At 45.3% G+C, this 20924-nt stretch overlaps 1 protein-coding gene across 1 annotated transcript in view; it reads left to right on the forward strand.

Moving 5' to 3' along the window:
• The first annotated feature begins 786 nt into the window (after window positions 1-786).
• Window positions 787-20924, forward strand: part of LOC147635860 (tyrosine--tRNA ligase 1, cytoplasmic-like) — a 35579-nt gene continuing 15441 nt past the window's right edge. Inside the window, exons 1-3 of the mRNA XM_086801217.1 lie at window positions 787-973; window positions 1053-1200; window positions 1748-2031. Of these exons, the coding sequence (XP_086657343.1) occupies window positions 870-973; window positions 1053-1200; window positions 1748-2031 (536 nt within the window). The 5' untranslated portion in view covers window positions 787-869. The remainder of the gene's footprint in view (window positions 974-1052; window positions 1201-1747; window positions 2032-20924) is intronic.

Here is a 20924-nt window from a genome sequence, read left to right on the forward strand (position 1 = left end):
TGATGGAGGGCATTCTGGATGCGGATCTCAGGAGCACCTGTAAAGCAATTACCATGATCTTGTAATAAGTGAAGAGTGTTTTACATTAGTCGTTCCAGGTTCTGACACATCGGATCAGGTGTCGAGATGGGGGCTTGTATTTTGCTGAAGGATTTACAAGATTATTGCAAGAAACACATGTTTACTATTTTCAATCCATATGAGTAAGTTGCTTTTGAATGTTGTGGCTACTATCATTGATGATGCACAAGACAATGGGTTACCTGTGTAAGGAGCACTTCATGAATGGCCCACCACCCCCAACAACCTCTTCATCCTCTCCTTCCTCTAGTGCACTTGCTAGTACTACTACATAATCGACCACCACTATCGCATTATGTTTTAGCACTAGCACGCCAATCTCTGACAACAATAACCTCTACACTTCCAATATGGTCGTCTCTACAAATTCCACATTGATTGGATCCTTAAGTTCACCCATGGTGTTAGGGGTCTCTACTTCATTGACAACTCCTATCATGACTATAGACACACCAAGTTCTAAGATTCCATCCTCTTTATTCACAGAGCAAAAACACCTTCAATTTCACAACCACGCCTCTTGAAATAGTCATATAGATGCCAACTCTGAGGTTCACGTGAGTATAGAGTGGAATTTTTCGCATGAGTTTTAAAAAATATATATGGATGCATATATATATATATATATATATGTATATATATATATATATATATTGGGAGAGATGAATTTATAAAATATAAACAAGCTTACACAAAGTAATTAAAAAAGGGCATGAACTAAGTTCCATGAAGCTCGCAGAACAAATTATCTCAAGAGCCAAAACCCTCATTTTTTAAGGTGCGCAGTTATGGCGGAGACGCCCGAGCAGAAACAACAGGACTTCGTTGAAGAGCAGGGAAAAGTAGAGGAGGATCAGAAGCCCGACATCGAGAACGACGCGCCTTCTCGCGAGTAAGCTTATCTCTTCTTGTATGCTGAAAAAATCATCCTTTTTTCGGGGCCTATTGCTTACCCTACCTCCAAACGCAAGGTTAACTCTGGATGAGAGATTCGATCTAGTCCGGAGCGTAGGGGAGGAATGCATACAAGACGATGAGCTTCGGAACCTTCTCGCTTTCAAGAAAGATCCAGTCTGCTACGATGGATTCGAGCCTTCTGGAAGGATGCACATTGCTCAGGTATCCGTACACAAGCTTTCTTTTATCCATGGTTTCTGCTGCTCTATGATGATGCATGTAGGCTGTGTTTTGCCAAGTAGAGTTTCTTGAATAAGGTTTAGATTTTAATATGCTGTAGATAGCAGTGACGAGAAAGGCTCGTACATGGCATAGTGTTTATGCCTGGTTACACAAACAGCCGTTTTGTGTATGAAACTGCTATAGGTGGCATGATCTGTATGCCTGGCTACACAATCATCCTCACTCTGTACGTCTAGACAGCTGTGATGGGAAGGTTTTGTGTTTGGGACTGGGCAGAGGTGCCATGATCTGAGTGTATAGGGTGAGGCCACCCAACAAAGATTGCTCATCCATCTCTCCACTTGACATCGCAATGTTGTGTAACCATTACATATGTAGGCAGATCCACCAAGCGAATCGGGCCTTTCAGATGTCATATACATAATGAAGCTTTTATTATTGAAAGGTTCAAAAAGTGATTATCAAGCATTCACATTTCTGTATATGATGCAAAGTTTGTGAGGTAGTGCATCTCTGATATGTGCAGGGGGTCATGAAAGCATTGAACGTCAACAAGCTCACTGGGGCAGGGTGTATTGTGAAGATATGGGTGGCTGACTGGTTTGCTCAGCTCAACAACAAAATGGATGGAAATTTGGAGAAAATCCAAAACGTAGGGCGCTACATGATTGAAGTCTGGAAGGCTGTAGGCATGCGCCATGATCGAGTGGAGTTCTTATGGTCTTCTAAAGAGATTAATTCCCAGGCTCATGTGTACTGGCCGCTTGTCATGGACATAGCTCGCAGGAACAACCTTAAAAGAATAATAAGGTGGGTTATCTTCAGTGTGTGGCTTTTCATTGGAATTTTGAAGCTTTTAAATTTATTGAGTTGATTGTCTAGCCATGCCATGACTGTTTCACCTATCATTTACCTCTTTGCTTGTCTCGACGGTCCATGGGCTGTCCACCTTGTCTGGTTGCCCAACAGCTACTGTTTGGATGAGATTTCAATTGCTGTCTTGGCTTTGTTTAGAGCTGGATCTTCTCTTTCTCAATGTGCTAGGGGTTGTGTGTGATGTCTGGGATTGTTTCGTCTTGTTGCACAAAAGATGGTGGAGAAAAAGGGGGGAGGGGCCACGTAGTGGTAGGCCTACTTTTGTTTGTTTGTGTAATTTGCACTTGCAAACTGCAGCCTAAGTTGGATGCATTGCTTACCTATGGCTGTTCCACCATCGGATGGGCCTTGCTTGCTTGGAAATTGCCGAATCTTGATATGGGACTTGATTGAGCTGTGCCCCTCTCAAGAATGGCAGATTTCATGTATAAAAGTTAAACTTGTGCATAAAAACTAAAGAGTGGACAATTTGAAGCTTATGGCTATCATAGTTTTTAAGCCCAGGAATGACAGATTTCATGTATAAAAGTTAAAGTTGTGTATAAAAACTAAAGAGTGAACAATTTGAAGCCTATGGCTATCATAATTCATTAAATCATAATAATAATACATTCACATACTCCCAGACCCATGGGGGTCTGGTGGCAGCAATGCCATTCAACATTAACTTTAATATTGATTTATGGATGACCATTGAACATTAACCATTCAGGTAAAAAAAAATGCGTCCTGCTATATTGAGAGGAGCTGAGAGTCTCTTGCATAGTTTCGACCAGCCATCTAGGGACTGATCTGGCCCCATATAGAGTTGTGCGCTTTTCTCACCTCTTCTACATCATCATGCATAGCAGGCTGTTCATTTTGTTGATCTTCACTATCCACATGATGTCTATATGGCTGCAACACATGTTCCACTGCGGGTTGTAGTGTTGTACCATCAATTGCAAGTGGAAGTAGCCCTTCAAACATGTCTTGTTGACCCCCGTACAAGTGTCTACCAAATTTAGCCATAGGCCGATTTACATTTTCAGTAAATACCACATCTCTACTCTCAAAAATTCTCTGGCTGGGTGGATTATAAAGAGAGTAGTCTTTGCTACCACTACTCTACCCTAGAAAAATACATTTTGTTGCCTTGTCATTAAGCTTGCTTCTCATCTGTTGAGGCACATGGGCATATGCAAGACAACCAATACCCTGAAGTGATCAACTTTAGGCTTTTATCATACCACGTCTCATATGGAGTGATAGTTTTTAATGCTTTTGTAGGGCATCTGTTCAAAACATGCTTAGCACACATGATTGCCTCCGTCTAGAATTTATGAGGCAAACCTATGTCCTTGACCATACATCCGGCCATCTCTATCAAGGGCTTGTTTCTTTCTTTTTGCAACACTGTTGTGTTGTGGTGTGTATGGCATGAGAGAGAAAAGTCCTGTATAGAGAGAAAATTAACAGTTGAAAGCAGAATTGAGGAGAAATTATGTTACGTTGAAGGTTGAATGTCCCAATTTGTGTTGTAATTGTAGAAAGTCCTAAATTTTGAGATTTGCAGGTACAAATGCAAGTAGATATTGATGGTACAAACAGTACGGATTGCAAGTACGACAGAGTATGGGCATCGCGCGAGGATATACAAACAGTTTCGTGACTACACGAGGATGTACGATTGGGTATGGGCTCGTGCAAGCGTACGGATAGGTACAAGGCAACATGAGGACGTTGAGTTGGGTACGAGGCAACGCGGTTGCACAGACGGCAAAAAAATTTGGGCCCATGTGTGGGGTGCTAACGCGTGAGGCGGAATCAACCTAGAATTGTGATACCACTGTTGTGATTTGACAAAACCTAATGTTCAATAGAGATGCACAGAAAAACAACAAGAACACAAATTTGTCAGTAATAGAGAGCTTGGAAGTGTGGATATACTAGGATGAAGTGATAAGATGTACACAACCACAAGTACCCTAAGTACAAACCCGAAATGTAAAAGTATAGGTGTGTAGACAACACACCAAATGTCCAAGGGGAAAAAAACCTCTATAATGTGTAATGTCAATTATGTTTTTGACGATAATCTTGGTCCATCATAGACTACAAAGTGAGTAACTCTCTGTGAACAATAATAACCTAAGTCTCACTTATATAGTGGCTATTGTGCTATAAATAACTATCCGGTCATAAATAGCAAGTATACTAGGTATCATTAACCAAGAGTCTTAGCCCCTGTATCAGCTTGCTTCCTCTAATCCAGGGCTCCCCTAAACCTACTAGATTAGACCACTTATCGTAAAGATTAGTACTAGGTACGTACGGTTCTCCTTGTGCTATGCTACACTTGTGCCTTCCATCCATAGGTCCATGTCAAAGTCTTACCACAGTTGCTCTCTAAGCTTGACACCTCCCACTCTCAAAGATACCTACAGTAGCTTTCCCTCGAGGCCATGATTCCTAGCCTTTGAGCTACCTCTATTTCAACATCATGGTATTATCACTCGCAACAATCGACAGATTTTTTGGTGTCAGGTTTCCTACCTCACAAAAAGAGGGTGATATTTCGAGGCCATAAACTGTCCCAGAGCCTCTTCCAAAAATCTGAGAGAAAACACGGTGAGAGGCCTTGAGACTGCCAATGTCGTGCTGCTACCGGGGTATCCTCGACCTTGGGCATCTAGATCTTACGGCCTAGCCATGCGGTGTATGCGAAGAAAGGGGTACCCAAAGTCTCCTCCCTGTCTCCAAGATCGCGCCAAGTCCACTCCCTCGGGTCCCACTGGAGGCGCGTGAGGGGCCAACTCTCCCAGACCCATAAATGCCAACGTCTCTCCCAGGCCACCTTGGCCGAAGGGGGTTCAATGTGCCACTCTGCATGAAATCCAATCACCCTCACCCTCTGCAAGGTGCATCCATTGAAGTCATCTGTGGGGGGCTCTGATCTCTCTAATCTGTCATGAGGCCCAACCGAAAAAGTGAGCAAAGGGAAACTCTCATCCACGCCATGAATTGCCAAGAGAATATCATGCCTGGTAAACACACCGAGCCACTGTCGCTAGGGGGGGGGGGGTTGGGGGGGGTGTCAGGGATTGACATAGTTGTTCGCGTCGTATGGTCGTACGATACGATATCGTACATGAATTTACCATACCGTGTGTAATTTTAGAATACGATACGGAAAAGTACGGTTAAAAAAAACACTTATAAATTTATGGATTATCAATTTGAAAGGATAGAGAGCTCAAACGTTGTTACAAAGCTTGAGAGTAATGGGAGCTTGAGATTGAGAGGCTAGGGCTATGAGAGCTTGAGCTTGAGAGCTTGAAACTTGTGATGGAGAGAAGGTTGGAGAAGAGCTTTTTAAAGAGAGGACAAAGAGTCCAAGGCACCCACCTAATGCCAAGGGCCAAGGCCCAATTGTTGGAAGACAGTCTATGAAGACACAGAGAGGGAGAGGTAGTTGAGGTGAAGCCTTTGCTTCTGGTCGCTCTAAATAAGGAAGGTGCCTTGAACCCTCCAAATACGGAGCAGTGATCACAAGGATAGAGAGAACAAATCCTTTGCATCCACAACAAAAGTCAACATCCACAGATCCTTGGCCGTTGAGCCTAAAAGGACACCAAAAGCAAGCAAGCCCCATAATAGTCAAAAGCAGCCATAAACAATCATTTAAAAAAAAAGGGTCAAAACAACAACAGTCAAAAACGGGGGAGGGGGGGCGGGAGCGGGGTGGAAAAACGGTATGTATTGTACACATTGTCGTATGATGTAGGAGAGCAACTATGGTGATAGGGATCAAGCACTCTTGAGAAATAGCAAAGTCGATCTCGAAGTTGAGTCAGTCTTTGCCTCGGATCCCAACTAGGCCTCTCTTGAGCCTCTGGGGGAAGTTGTGTGAATGCCAACCAATCTCCAAGGGATCTAGCCGGTCCTGTGCTCATCACTCCCCAGGAAACATGAGGACGGCCCCCAACATGTGGCCACTAGGTAAATGGATTAGGGGGTTCTAGATCAAGGGCTGCCGAAGACGCTCCTCAAGAGGCTACCAGATATGACTGCTGGAGGACCGGCCGAAGGTGATCCCAAGCTTGTAGTAGGCTGGTAGCAAATATGTCCTCAAAAGCAGGGCTAAAGCTGCGGGTACGCATCTGTACGAAGACCCATTTGGTGCTCTGTGGCCAAAGGCTCCTTAGGCTCGTAGTACGAGCTCAAATCTTGGCCAAGAGGAAGTTCTTCCAAGGCTGACCGCCTAGAAGAAGTCCTCTAACAATCAACTTCCCCATTAGGGCACGACTCTGGATGGCGGGGTCGATGATGCCTAGGCCTCTTGTGTGCCGTGCTAGATGCTCACTCTCTAGGCCACCTTGGCCCGAGCAGGCTTCCCATTGTTGCCGGTCCACAAAAAGTTGCAGGTCAACCGTTGTACCTGTCCAATGCACGCCCGAGAGAAGGAAGGCCCATGGTGGCAAGGACCTGGTTCACCACCACCGCTTGGCCGGCTAAGGAAAGCCTCAGAGAACTTCAATACAAAAGCCTTCCGAATGCTCAAAAGAAGAAGGGCTAGCTTACTAGTTTCTGCTTTGGGGAGATATCGATGCCCACTTGCCCTTGTAAAGCCTCAACTGGACGCCAAGTCGGGGCGGTGGAGAGCCTATCCAAAAACCCCACGACTTGTGCCAATTGATGTGTGCTACTGATGCGCGACATAAGATCTCTATTGCCTCTACAAATCTCTGAAGATTTCCCACATCTACGGATAAGTATGCTAAGTATGCTGTTGTGTCATCTGCAAACCCTGAGTCTAGCAGCTCCTCGTGAGTATGGATGGGGAGTTGCAATCCCTGAAGCCCAGTCTCGTAAGCTAAGAGAAAACTGCTCATGGCCTTGGTGACAAATAGAAAGAGGTAGGGTGCAAGTGGGCAGCCCTGCTAGACCGAGCAAGAGGGGGGAAATCTGTCACCTCTGGCTCCTTGAATGAGAGCCTGATTGTGAGAGGCCGAGTAGTGTCCAGAAACACCATGGATCAACTCCTTTAGCAAACCCATCCGGTACATCGTGCCCTCCAATAAGCCCCAGTCAACTCTATCATAGGCTTCCTCGAAATCGAGGAGCACAATGAGATTCTATTGCCGCATCCTAGTCGAAGCTTGCTCTGATTGTGAGCAAACCCGTCTGAGTGTCATGAATCAAGTTTGGGAGGAAGGGCTAAAGTCTCCGGTTGATGGCCTTGGCTAAAATCTTGTAGGAGGTCCCAAGGAGATTTGACAGTAGAGGGTCTTCATTGTCGAATCTCCAATCTATCACCACCCTCCTTAGGAATCAAGTGAATCAGACCCTTTGAGAGCTTGTGAAACCGGCCTCTGGTAGAAACCAAAGTGCGGTAGACTAGCAGTCACCCTTCCAATTGTAGTCCAAATAAATAACAAATTAACAGGAGCTAGAATGCTCCAGAACTGAAAGGAAAACGATACCTATTGGCCCCAAAGCTTGGTGCCCCTTTCGGTATTTCTTTATTCAAATTCAATGGAATGTATAACTGAGTACAACAAAGCCAGTCAAGGAAAGTAAACCTGCATGTCCAATCTGGCAGCCCTCAAGACCTCTTAGCATAGAGGATTCACATACAGATCTGTGTCCCACAAAAGCGACACACTGAGTTTCCCTCTAATCAACCAAGACAAATCAACAGGGCAGCCTTGAGCATACATCTGGCTGTTCCATGTTCATGGCTTCAAACTCAGCCTAAATACCAATCCACTGTCCAGTCTCTGTTTCCACCCTTCAAACTGCTATACCCTTCCTCTCACAAAGGGCCAGATGAAACAACTCTGCAGCAGATATAAGCCAGTGGAAAGAAAGAAAGAAAGATATGTTCAGAGCTTACCAGTTTTTATACACAGTTTTGCACCAGAGGGATTGACGGTACCAGTCTGTACTTGCAGCTGCCTGCATCAGCAACTCTGCATCACACGTGTGCACTTGTCTGTACGGATCTGTACTTGCAGCACATGTGTGTACTTGTTTGTACTTTTCCCCCTTGCAGCCACCTCAAAACAGTACTTGCAACTGTTCTCTTTATGCACCGACTGTACTCTGAGGATGCGTTGCCTGCAGCTGTACAGGACTAGACTGTACCTGCTGGACAGAGCTGTCAGTACTCGCATGTACGTGTCCGTACAGGTCAGCTTCTGCAGCCGCTGCTTGTTTGATACACCGCCGCATGTACCAGCTATACGGGTCTGCACTGTACCCGCCTGTACCAGATGGACAGAGTTGTCCTTGTCAGCCTGCACCTGTCCGTACACGTCTGCGTTGTCCTTGTCAGCCTGCACCTGTCCGTACACGTCTACGCCTGCAGCTACTGCCTGTACCAGCCGCCAGTAAACCTGCATAGTAGTCGCCTGAACCTGCAACACCCGTACCCTGGTCGCCAGCACCGCCTGTACCAGCTGCCAGTAAACCTGCAGCCGCTTGTTTTGTACGGCCTGCAGCCGCCTGTTCTGTACGACCTGCAGTTCTGTACGGCTACTCTCCACGCAGCTGTGTTTCCCTTCTCCTCCACGCAGCCAGCTTACACGACTTCTCTCCAAAAGCAAGAGAGAGAGAGAAGAGAGAGGCGTGTACCTCCAAAAGTGGAGTTGCCCCCTTCCATAAATATCTTAGGCTCCTTTTTTTTTAATGTTCATTAAAGTTCCTAAGGGCCACTTATGCCTAGGGGCCACCCAAGATTAAAACATTATAAGTAATAAATCCCTTGGTCCCCCTTCACACTTGGGGATGTCCACACACAACTATTTGTCCGGGCACCCAAATATGAATCATTAAATATTTATCTTGCTCACCAACCACCATGCTGACACTCATGCTGTTCCACTTTCACAGGGTCATGACAGCTTGTCTAGCATGGTGCTTGTGATCATAATCTCATTGAAGACTGCGCGAAGGCCATCTTTCATGAGATCACAATGGCGAAGAAAAAAGGAAATTGGAAGCCCATCCACTATCGGGCATTTGCCCATAGGAAAAGCTGTCAAGGCCTCCGCCAGCTCCATTGTTGTGAAGGGAGTCAATAAGAAGGTCCGAAGAGCGAGGAGAACCACCTCTCTTGTGTGCCGCCAGACCCTCTCTCGCGCATCCACCACCTGTGAGGATAATGGGGCACATGTGAGGAGGGATTTGAAAAAATCCGTGGCAATGACTCTCACATGACCTTGCTGAATGCTCCTCTCTTGCTCACGGAATCCCGCCAGTTTGCTCTGTGCGGCCTCTTGCAGTAAACTACTGATCTCGCCAAGGCCGGTATCCAAGATGCTTGTGGCAGAACTTGAGTGAAAATCGAGTGTAACCACTCCCTATGGGAGGCCTACAAATTGGAAGATAAAATACACATTATTAGATCACTTAACCAATACAAACAATGGAACAATACTGGTGTCAAATCCCCATGGATCCCCTCGTGATCGATCTTGGTTCGAGACTCGAATCCTGCAAACAAACGAATAAACAAACAAGGGGGTGCAGGCTTGACTCACCTCCCAACCATGACAGCCGTGGGCGAGTCCACAGTCTTGGCTGTCCCCACCGAGCCACGAGCTGAGCTACCGACCAATCTCCTCCTCGCGACGTCCCATACCGCCACGAAGTTGTCCTCGCGGGCCTCGAGACTGCTGTCGGCCTCGGTTGCGTAAAGCAGGTGCACGCCTGCACTAGATCGAGGCTCCAAGACCATAGAGCTCTCACAAACTCGCGAGACTCTCTATATCCCAATAACTAACCTTGGCCACCCTTTTATAGGCTCTTGGCCGGTCATCGCGGGCGTCCACACTTGGGCGCCCGCCCGTTCATACTTGGGTGCCCGCCCGTTAGTATATCCCTAACTCAGCTCGTCAATCAGCCTGCCTAGTTCCAAGCTTCCCCAAGCCTCGAAACTAGTCTTGCATGCGTGTAGCACATGGTAGATACACACTGTGCACATGACATACTCCCCTTCCTCTAAGAGCTCACTCCTGAGCTCACTAAAAAGCCAGGGTAATCTCTCTGAAGAGTAGTCAATGTCTCCCATGTAGCGTCCTCCTCAACACGATCCTTCCACTTGATCTTGTATTCCGTGATAAGCGTATTACGCAATCTTCGTTCACGAAATCCAAGAATCTTTTCAGGTTCGTGCGGAACAAATGTCATGTCCTCGATATCTATAATTTCTTGAGGAGTAACTAACTGATTTGCTTCACCCAGTACTTCCTTAAGTCTACTGACATGAAATACAGGATGAACTTTCACATGAGAAGGCAAATCCAATTCATATGCAACTGAACCAATTCGTCGTGTAACACGAAATGGTCCACAGTATCTAGGGGATGATTTCGGAGATCGACCTGTCCGTAAAGTCTCGGAATCTTTCAGAACTCGCAAATGCACCATCGTTCCTTCAGAGAACTCTCTCGGTGAACGATGTCTATTAGAATAAAACCTGTCTCGGTCTTGAGCACTTCTAATAGATTCCTTTGCAACTTGTAACATTTCTTGCATATCTTGTAAAAAATTACGTGCTGCATCATGCTGAAGTCCTGAGAATCCTACTGTAACAGGTGATCTAGGTTTGAAAACCATACATAAGCATGAAAGGACTAAACCCTGTACTCGTATGCTTAGTACTGTTATATGCAAATTCTAACATAGGAAGATAATCCTCCCATGAACTCTGTCTTTTGGATACATATGCTCGAAGCATATCCTCCAAAATCTGATTCACTCTTTCAGTCTGGCCATCAGATTGAGGATACTCAGAGGAACTCAAATTCAAAGTTGTTTCCAACTTCTCAAAAACAAGTTTCCAAAAATCACTGGTAAACTTAGAGTCCCTATCACTGACTATGTCCTGCGGTAACCCGTACAGTCTAAACAATTGCTCGATAAACTGCTGAGCTAATTGCGTAGCTGTAATAGTCTTCCGGGTCGGTAAAAATCTAGCCATTTTTGTCAAGCGATCTACCACAACCCAAATAGAATCGTGGCCTTGATGTGTTCTTGGCAATCCGGTAATAAAATCCATGGAAATACTTTCCCATTTATTACCTGGGATTTGCAAAGGATGCAATAACCCAGCTTGTCTAAAGCGTTCAGCTTTATTTGCGTGACAAATCTGACACTTGAGAACATAATCTTCTACATATCCTTTCATCTTCGGCCAATAAAAAGTGTGTTTCACTAATGATAGTGTCCTGTGTACCCCAGGGTGTCGAGCAGAAGGGGCGTCGTGACACTCCTTAAGAATCTTGGACCTAATGTCCGGGATATGTGGTACACAAATTTTGTCATTACGGAATAGCAAACCATTCCGAATCATCCACTGGCCTCCTGCAAAGCCCTCTCAATGACTAAAATAAGTCAGTAGAAATCTCGGTGAACGACAAAGTATTCACCTCTCTAATCCGACTAAGCGCATCTACAATACTATTCATGGACCCTTTCCGATAACGGATCTCAAAATCAAAATCTTGCATTAACTCCACCCAACGAGCTTTCCTGCCTCTCAAATCATCCGCATCACACACATACTTGATTGACTGATGATCAGTCAATACCACAAACTTGGAGCCATATAAATAATGTCTCCAAACCTTGAGAGCATAAATCACAGCATAAAGCTCCTTCTCAAGGGTTGGCCAACGAGATTGAGTGTCGTCTAGCTTTTTACTTTCAAAAGCAACCGGTCTACCATCTTGAAATAAAGCAGTCCCGATAGCATAGTCACTGGCATCAGTTTCAAGAACATAAGGCCGACTAGGATCAGGTAATGCTAGGATAGGTGCTTCCTTGACTTTATCTTTCAAAAGTCTGAAGGCCATATCCAAATCGTTATTCCAAGTGATAGGCTGATTTGACTTACGTCCACGACCTTTCAATAAAGTCGGTCTCATCGGTAGTGTGAGCTGAGAGTACTCCCGTACAGATTTCCGAAGAAAAATAACAAAAACGAGAAAAGAACGAAGTTATTTCACTGTTCGTGGTATAGGCCAGTCCAGAACCTTCTGAACTCGGTCATAGTCAATGCTCAATCCATCTCTAGTGATCTTGTGTCCCAAGTAAATGATGTCGGTCATAAAGAACTCACATTTACTTAACTTAGCATATAGTCGATTCTGTCTTAAAATAGATAAGACAATCGTGAGGTGTCTGACATGATCCTCAAGAGTACGGCTATATATCAAAATATCATCCAGGAACACCACCACAAATTTTCCCAAATGTTCACGAAAAAGATCGTTCATCATTTGCTGGAAAGTGGCTGGAGCATTGGTTAACCCAAAAGGTAATACGAGAAACTCGTAATGGCCATACCTAGTCCGAAAGGCAGTTCTTTCGACATGCCTTTCATGAATACGTATCTGGTGATAGCCAGTACGTAAATCTATCTTCGTGAAATATTTCGCTCTTGCTAACCGGTCAATCAGGTCATCTGATCTAGGGAGAGGACAACGGTTCTTAATGGTCAGCTTGTTCAATCTCTTGTAATCTATACACATTCTCCAAGTGTTGTCCTTCTTTCTCCTAAGCAACACAGGTGTACCCCAAGGTGATTTACTTGGACGGATCTGGCCCATCCTCAAATAATGTTCGAGTTGTTTAGCCAACTCATCTTCCTCAGCTTGGCTCATCCTGTAAGGTGGAATACTGACAGGATGAACACCAGGGATCAAGTCAATACGATGATCTACTGCCCGTTCAGGTGGTAAATCCGATGGCAGTTCCTTAGGAAATACATCTTGAAACGAATCAAGTATCTTCTGTAACTCTTTGCTTTCAAACACACTTAATTCATTTACATCCATGGAAGGGATGAGAAAAGAAGAAAGTGGAATCAATACACAATGGAAAGCGGTATACAAAGAAGAATCCATTATATTTCCAAAATCAAGTGTATTTACAAGAGGTCCTTGAGAGGGATGAATACAATCACCTAAAATACTATACTTAGTGTCCTTATGCTGAAAAGAGAAAATATGACTAGACCAATCTATCTGGACTTCAAGAGTCTTAAACCACTCAATCCCTAATAACAAGTCTACATTCTCTAGATGCATTACATAGCATTCCAGAGTATCTTTGTAGTCGTGAATCTGGATTGGAAGCGTCTCCACCTTGCAATCCCAAACTTGCCTTCCCGCAGGTAGGCATACCTCATAGGTATGGTCGCTGAGTGTCGTATCAAGACTCAATTTTTGCACAAGTTTGTAGTTAACAAAGTTATGCGAACTGCCAGGGTCTAAAAGAATGTGAATTTTATGGCCATTTACTTCTCCATAAACTCGGAGAAGATCATGCAAGCCAAAGACTTTAGAATTGAACAGAGAATCAGAACAAGTACTAGGGCGAGAAAGTACAGTAATTGACGTACCTGTCAAAGACAACTGGTTAGCTGCCTTTGGCTTGGGTCCTGCGTTTGTCTTGGTACCCTTTTGCTTTGGGCACTCGTTACGCATGTGTGCTTTTTCTTCGTAGATAAAACAACGTCCTTCCTTCTTGAGCTTTAAAGTCCTAAGGAGTCGTTTCTTCTTCACTGGTGTCGAACTGGAACTCTTCGAAGGTTGGTCCGAAGACTTTCTTTCTGTCATGTTAGCCATAGGTGCGAAGAACTTTCTTTTATGCTTGTTCCCCTGCTCGGTAACGGGTTTCGACTTGGAAAAGACCATTGTATCATCATAGATACGAGCTGAATGAATGGCCTCGTCCAATGTTTTACATTTGTTATTTTTAACCTGTAATCGGTACGAGTGTGGTAAACCAGCTACGAAAAACCCCAAAAGAGTAGTGGGATCCATCTTTGTAGCTTTCATCTGCAAGTCACGAAACTCTGGAGGTAGACCTCATAAGTGAGGTACTGCGAGGTCATGGTCAAAGCTGAAAACCGGGCAACAACATCATAATCATCCTCTTTCTTGAGGAATTCTTTCTTGAAAACGTCTTCGAATTGTGCCCAAGTCGTTGGCTTAGGGTTGAGTTCCTTCCACCAAAGCAAAGCTTTGCCGGACAAGAAACCTGCTGCTAATTGGATCTTCTTTCCATCATAATATGGATGAAACTGAAAGTGAACTTTCCACTTGTGTAGCCACGTGTCCATGATCTCCTTGGTGCGCTGCTTTTGCTCGCCCCCGAACGGTTCCGGAGTAATGTTGGGACCTAAAGCTGAAGCCAAGGTATCCATACCCGAGAAAGTAGAGAGGGTAGTGGTCAATAGAGCGATGGAGTTCTGCAAAGCTTGCATCTGGGCTGTGATTTGTGCCTGACGTTCCGTCGAAGAAGCTTCGAGAGCTACTTTGAACTCTTGGAAATCTGATTTTGACACAAAATCGTCAAAAAGATCGGCATCGGTACCTTCCGTAGCGGGCAAGTCTTCGCGTTCCACAAGGGGCTCCAACTCCGATTCTTGGGTTGACGTCGTGAAGAAGGTACGTGGAGAAAATTCGATCTTTGCACAACAAGAGTGCGAATGAACTTGAGAGCTTGAGAGCTTGAAACTTGAGAGATGTGTGGCAAGAAGCCCACTTGAGGAGGTTTATAAAGGTTTCCCAAAAGCTAAAAATCTCTAAAAGCTAGGCTTAGCTTTTGCTTTGCTTTTGTGTTTTTTTTTTCTTGAATAAATATATATATATATTCTATAATCTTAAAAAAAATAAACACGTTCAAACCTTGGAGGAGGGGTCTTTTAAAACTAAAAAAAAAATTTTAAACTCAAAAAAGCGAAAGCCCATAAAAAAAACGTGCTTTCCTTGCTTTTTTTTTTCCTCCTGGATTAGGCGGCGGCCTGCTACGTTGCTAACGTCGAGTGCTGCCGGTGCTTGCTCGCCAACCGACGGCTGCCGACATCCTGCGCCTCCTCGCCATCCTGCGCTTGTACGTATAGGCGTGGCCATCAGTCCACGTGGGCCTGGGCGCTGCCCGGATTGGCTACGCAGCTTGGCTTGGGCACCTCGCTTGGCAGGCCTGGCCGCTTGGTCATGCAGGCCTGGCCGCCTGATTCCCTGCCTGCGTACAAGTCCGCCTGCGCACAAGCGCTTGGACACGTGCACCAGTGCATACTAAACAGCCTGCAAGCGACTGCATAATAATACCCGCCCTGGCTGCACATACCAGTGTTAAACAACACAGCCGTCGACCTTCTCTCTATCTCTCTCTCTCGTTCACGTTCAACCAAAAGCAACGAACATGCTTTCTTTGTGTTTTTTGTTTCTCTCACAGCTGAAACTGTTTCTCTCACAGCTGAAACTGTTTATACAGTTCAAAGCCATCTTCCTCTTTGTTGCAAAGAAAACGACCCTTCTAAGACTACCATCTCCCATCAACATGGGTCTCTTTGATGAAGAAAAAACACATGCTATTCTGAAAACAGCAGTATGCACAGAAAAAACAGCAAGCTTTTTAACACAGACCTTTCTTCGACCTCTTCTTCTCTACCTACTGACTTGCTCGTTCACGAGGTATGCTCTGATACCACTGTCAAATCCCCACGGATCCCCTCGTGATCGATCTTGGTTCGAGACTCGAATCCTGCAAACAAACGAATAAACAAACAAGGGGGTGCAGGCCTGACTCACCTCCCAACCATGACAGCCGTGGGCGAGCCCACAGTCTTGGCTGTCCCCAATGAGCCACGAGCTGAGCTAACTAGGTTGACGTACCGACCAATCTCCTCCTCGCGACGTCCCATACTGCCACGAAGTTGCCCTTGCGGGCCTCGAGACTGCTGTCGGCCTCGGCTGCGTAAAGCAGGTGCACGTCTGCACTAGATCCAGGCTCCAAGACCATAGAGCTCCCACAAACTCGCGAGACTCTCTATATCCCAATAACTAACCTTGGCCACCCTTTTATAGGCTCTTGGCCGGTCATCGGGTGTCAACACTTGGGCGCCCGCCCGTCCATACTTGGGTGCCCGCCCGTTAGTATATCCCTAACTCAGCTTGTCAATCAGCCTACCTAGTTCCAAGCTTCCCCAAGCCTCGAAACTAGTCTTGCATGCGTGTAGCACACGGTAGATACACACTGTGCACATGACAACTGGCAACATTAAAATTGGAAAGGTACTATTGCAGCCAGCTACAGGTACTGTAGGCAGATACAGGGCAGCAGTCGGCAGGTGCTGTAGGCGGATACAAGGCAGCAGGTACTGTAGGCGGGTACAAGGGCTGCATCAAGCGGGTACATATACAGCAGCCAATCGAGGGGTACAGAGCTGGAGGCGGGTACAGGGCAGCAATCGATGGGTGTGTGAAAAACCTTTCCCACCTCTCCATACAGTAGTCGCCTTCTTTTCCATCAACCACCTCCACATACTATCCACATGTGGAGAGGATTCTTCCCATGCAATCCTTAATCTTAAATATGATTAGGCCTTAATTAAAGGTTAATTCTTGGGCACCCACATTGAAAGGTGTCCGGCCATTATTTAAATATGTGTGAACACCCAACCTTATAAATATTAAGGTTTAGACTACTTTATAGATTTTACATTTGAGAAAGGCCAAAAAGGCAATACTTACCACTTGTTCACACGCCACACCAACTCGTCAACAAACAACACACCTATGGTACACTGGGGGTGTCCCTGTCCAGTGTACTCGCACGTCATAGCAAGCAAACACACGAAAACAAGTCATGCGAAAACAAGTTTATGCATGCAAACATGAATGTATGTGCACATGTAATAGACGAAATCTCCCTTTCATGAAACTTGTACAATGGCGCTGAAGAGGAGTTGTTGGAAATTATTTCATCCCCAGATGGACTTTCCCATGCATATTCATGCTTGTATCTGGCTCCATATGAAGCCTTGCATTAGCATAAGCATTTTTTCTACCATTTTTTGGTATTTTTTAGGCATTTTTTAGCATTTCTTTGCTACAGCTAGTCGACTAGCTCCTCTCCCACATATATATAGGTGGCTTGGCTTAGCATCATTATCATCTCATTTTTCATCGTCTGCAGTGATAAGCAGCATCTACGGGACCTCCCTCATGCTGGTCCACATGATGTAGTAACCTTTTCTGGTGATATGCAGCAGTGATCTTCTTTTCTCCTTTATGCTTGCTGTCCATATACAGTGTTGTACAATTCTTGCAGCATTTCTGAGTGGGTATCTCAGCAGAGTACCCATTCTTTCATACACCCATCCATTTGCCTAACCGAGCATATATGAGATCCTTATTAGAAGGGCACCTTGCTATACCTCTATGCGTGTGTTTTCTGGCTACTTCATAAGGGTCAAATCCTTCGAATTGATTTAGGGTTGTTTCGGGCACCTATAGTGCCTGTTTGTGTGTGTGGGCGGTCCTGTGACCAATCCATTGATGTTTACGGGATAGAAAACGACTCCGTTGCTCCTTGGTTTTGTGCTTAGGAGTGACCTCCGGTGCTTGTTCTTCATTTTCAGCATTCCTAGCACCATGAGGCTGCAATCCAGGCACGAGTATGGCACACCAGTGACGCATGTGGACCTAGAACATAAGTTTCGAGACTTGCTTCACTACAGTGAGAGGTGGGGAGTTGGGAGCGCTCTACATCGACTTAAATCATCAGTGAAAATATTATTTGGTACTTGTTTTCATTTCTTTGTTCATGGCAAATTTGGCTTGAGAGCCATATTCTTGATATTGAGGGGGGGTCGGCCTGGCTCTCGACCCAATGTGTGGTCATTGTGCAAAGTTTCATTTTCAGCATTTTCTTTGTCTTGTGCTGTCCAAACTTTGGTAGCTTTAAAACAAGATTTGTCACTAGTGCACCTTTTAATTTATGAAAGGACCTTTGGCACATAGGAATCCATCAAAACGAAGCATCCTTCTTGAGAAGCGTGGTTAAGGGAGAAGCGGTCTTGGCATATCGTGAGATGAAGATTTGATATGATCCGGTTTAGCCTAAGAATTGTTGGAGAATGTACAAGCGGAAGCATAAATAGAACAAGTGAGAGAGAGAGAGAGAGAGAGAGAGAGAGAGAGCAAAGGAGATGGAGAGAGTGGACAAGATCACCTTTTATAATGCAATCAGCTTAACAATGGTAATAGCCAGCAAAAGTGATGAACAATGGTAATAGCTAGCAGAAGTGTTGAACAATGTGCAAGGGATTGGATGGTAAAGTGAGCAATGAGGAGCTGCCTTATATATTAGAGATGTGAACTAGCCGACGGCCTCAGGGAATAGGCTGACTTGCTCACGACTCACTACACAAGGGAAAAATACATAAATGCTGTATTTTTTCTATCATTTTTTGGTATTTTAAAGGCATTTTATAGCATTTTTTTTTCTACAGCTATGCTGTCGGCCTGTTACAGCTGGCCGATCAGCATACTGAGGTAGTATAAAAGGGCTGGCTCCCGTTTCCCTCAGATTCTCTCTCTTTTCAGCTTCTGCAGTGATAGGCAGCATCTACGGGACCTCCCTCATGCTGCTCCACATGATGTACTACCTTTTTTGGTGACATTCAGCAGTGATCTTCTTTTCTCCTTTATGCTTGCTGTCCATATACAGTGTTGTACAGTTCTAGCAGCATTTCTTTGTGGGTATCACAGCATAGTATCCATTCTTTCATGGTATCAGAGCGGGTAATATCTACAGGGACCTGCGTTTTCTATTCCCATGCTGCTGTTGACTGTTTTCAGCATATATGAGTTGTTCACTTGCTGCGTTTTCTTCATGAGTAACTTGCGTTTTTCTTTTCCTGTGGAGCTGCATTTTCACTCGGGACTGCCTCAAGTGCTGCAATCTCTTTCTACAAAGCTGCTTTACAGCCTTTACCACTGGAGAGTCATTCTATTCTCTTCTCTTTCTGGTTCCTTCTCACCCACCCTCTCTTCTAGTCTTTCTCAAGGAGGCTTGGACTCTTGGAGGTGATGGCTTCTGGAGATCACCATTCTCTCCTCTTGGGGATTCTCTTCTCTTCCCCTCTCATCCCTTTGGATGAGTATCTTCCTTCCTTTGTGCTGTTCCATGTTGACGCGATTATTGCAGATTTTCTCTCCTCTCTTTTAGAGGAGGATAATGGTTCTTCTACAGAGCAGGTGGATGATTTTGTTGAGATATCCTCACATATTCTGGAGCTTCCTACTTTGGCGGCTTCTCTCCTGGCTTCTCCTTCTTATGTTTCTAAGGAGGCATCTATGATCTTCCACTATCTTGGAGCTTGTTCCTACTTCAAACTTAGCAAATTCAACTATCACTGATGATCAGTTTGTTCCAGTGGTTGTTTCATTTCCTTCTTCTTCAGAGGAGGATGCTACTTCGGTCCCGATATTTGTTGCAGATGCAGAGGAGGTATCACATTTTTCAGAGCCATCTATGGTTCCATCTCCTGAGGGCTTCTCTCTCCAGATTGATCTTGGTGTTTCGTTTTCGATATCTTCTCGATCTTCTCGTGGCTTCTTTCGGAGGCCTTCTCGGTATTCAGATGTACCTTATCTTCGCAAGCTTTGTGCCTTTTAGCGGAGATGAAGACAAGATTTGAAAAACTAGAGCAAGTGCACTGCAGAAAAACACAGCTAAATCGGGCGGGCACACCCACAATAGAGGCCCTGGCGCTAACACCCCCTCTCAGCTCTTGGATGTGGAACCAACCCCAATGAGCTGGAGTGCCGCCGGAGCATAGCCTGAGATAGAGACTTCCTGAAGAGGTCCACCGCACTGTCCTCCGTCGAACAGAACTCTAGCAAGATGTCATCAGCAACAATCTTTTCACGAACAAAATGCCTTTGGATGACCGCGGGTTCCACCAGTGGAAACCCAATCCCGCCAAGTAACCTCTACCACCTCGCAAGCAGAACCACAAGCAACCCGATACTCTGCCTCTGTCGATGACAAGGCAATAGTTGGCTGCCTCTTACTGCTCCATGAAACCGCTCCTGAGCCAAGGGAAAAATTGTAGCCTGATGTCAAGGTCCTCGTGTCTGGCTCTCCTCCCTAATCTGAGTCACTCCAACCGTGGAGTCCGACTCCATCCATCAATCCCCCTCCTATGTAAAAGAGTCCAAGATCCTTCGCATGCTGCAGAAACCACAAGATACGCAATCCTACCTCCCAAAGAGTCCTCTGCAAACATGAGCTCAATAGCCTCATTAGGAAGTTCCCGTCCAATCTGGTATTCAGCAAGTAGATCAATGAACCATTCTGCTTCCGAGTCAAGGAGGCACCATACTGCTCACAAGGATCAACAACTGTTACAGTAGGATGCCAAGTCTTGGAAACCTGCTGAAGACCACTCAAGGCCTTCGAAAACCTGTAAACCACCCCCTCTGAGTCCGGAATCACAAAGCCTCGAGAATGTGCAACATCCATCTCCTCTTGCAAGTAATCAACTACGACTTGCCTGGCTTTCCGATAGGTCCCCGTGGAAAGAGTTTCCTAAACTACAGGAATTTCTCTGTCCCGAATGCTACGAGACATCAGAGCATAGGTTACCTGTAAAGTTTCCTCTGACTGACGAACACAAGAACTACCAACATCTGTACTGGAAAGTTCCTGCCAACTACTGTCATCATCTGGCAAGCCATCCACCATCCGGTCCGGGAAAGCCTGCACCTGCAGGGTATCCACACTTGAGTGGCCATTATGAGACTGCCACTCATCACAAAACTAAGGACTTGGGAGAGAGAGTGCTGAAAATTTGTAAACTCCATTCTCCACTCCGCCTTGCTAAACTATGTGGCCTGTTGCTTTGTCCCGGAGAGCAACGAAATGCTAATCAAACTCCACCCGTATGCCAATCTTGCAAACCTAATGCAATGACAACAGATTAAAACCAAGTGATGGAACATACAACACTTGGGAGGAATGCTTCCTCCCTCTGCCAT

Source organism: Cibotium barometz, chromosome 8 (assembly GCF_041138505.1).
Source record: "Cibotium barometz isolate CiBa-2024 chromosome 8, ASM4113850v1, whole genome shotgun sequence".
NCBI classification, from domain to species: Eukaryota; Viridiplantae; Streptophyta; class Polypodiopsida; order Cyatheales; family Cibotiaceae; genus Cibotium; species Cibotium barometz.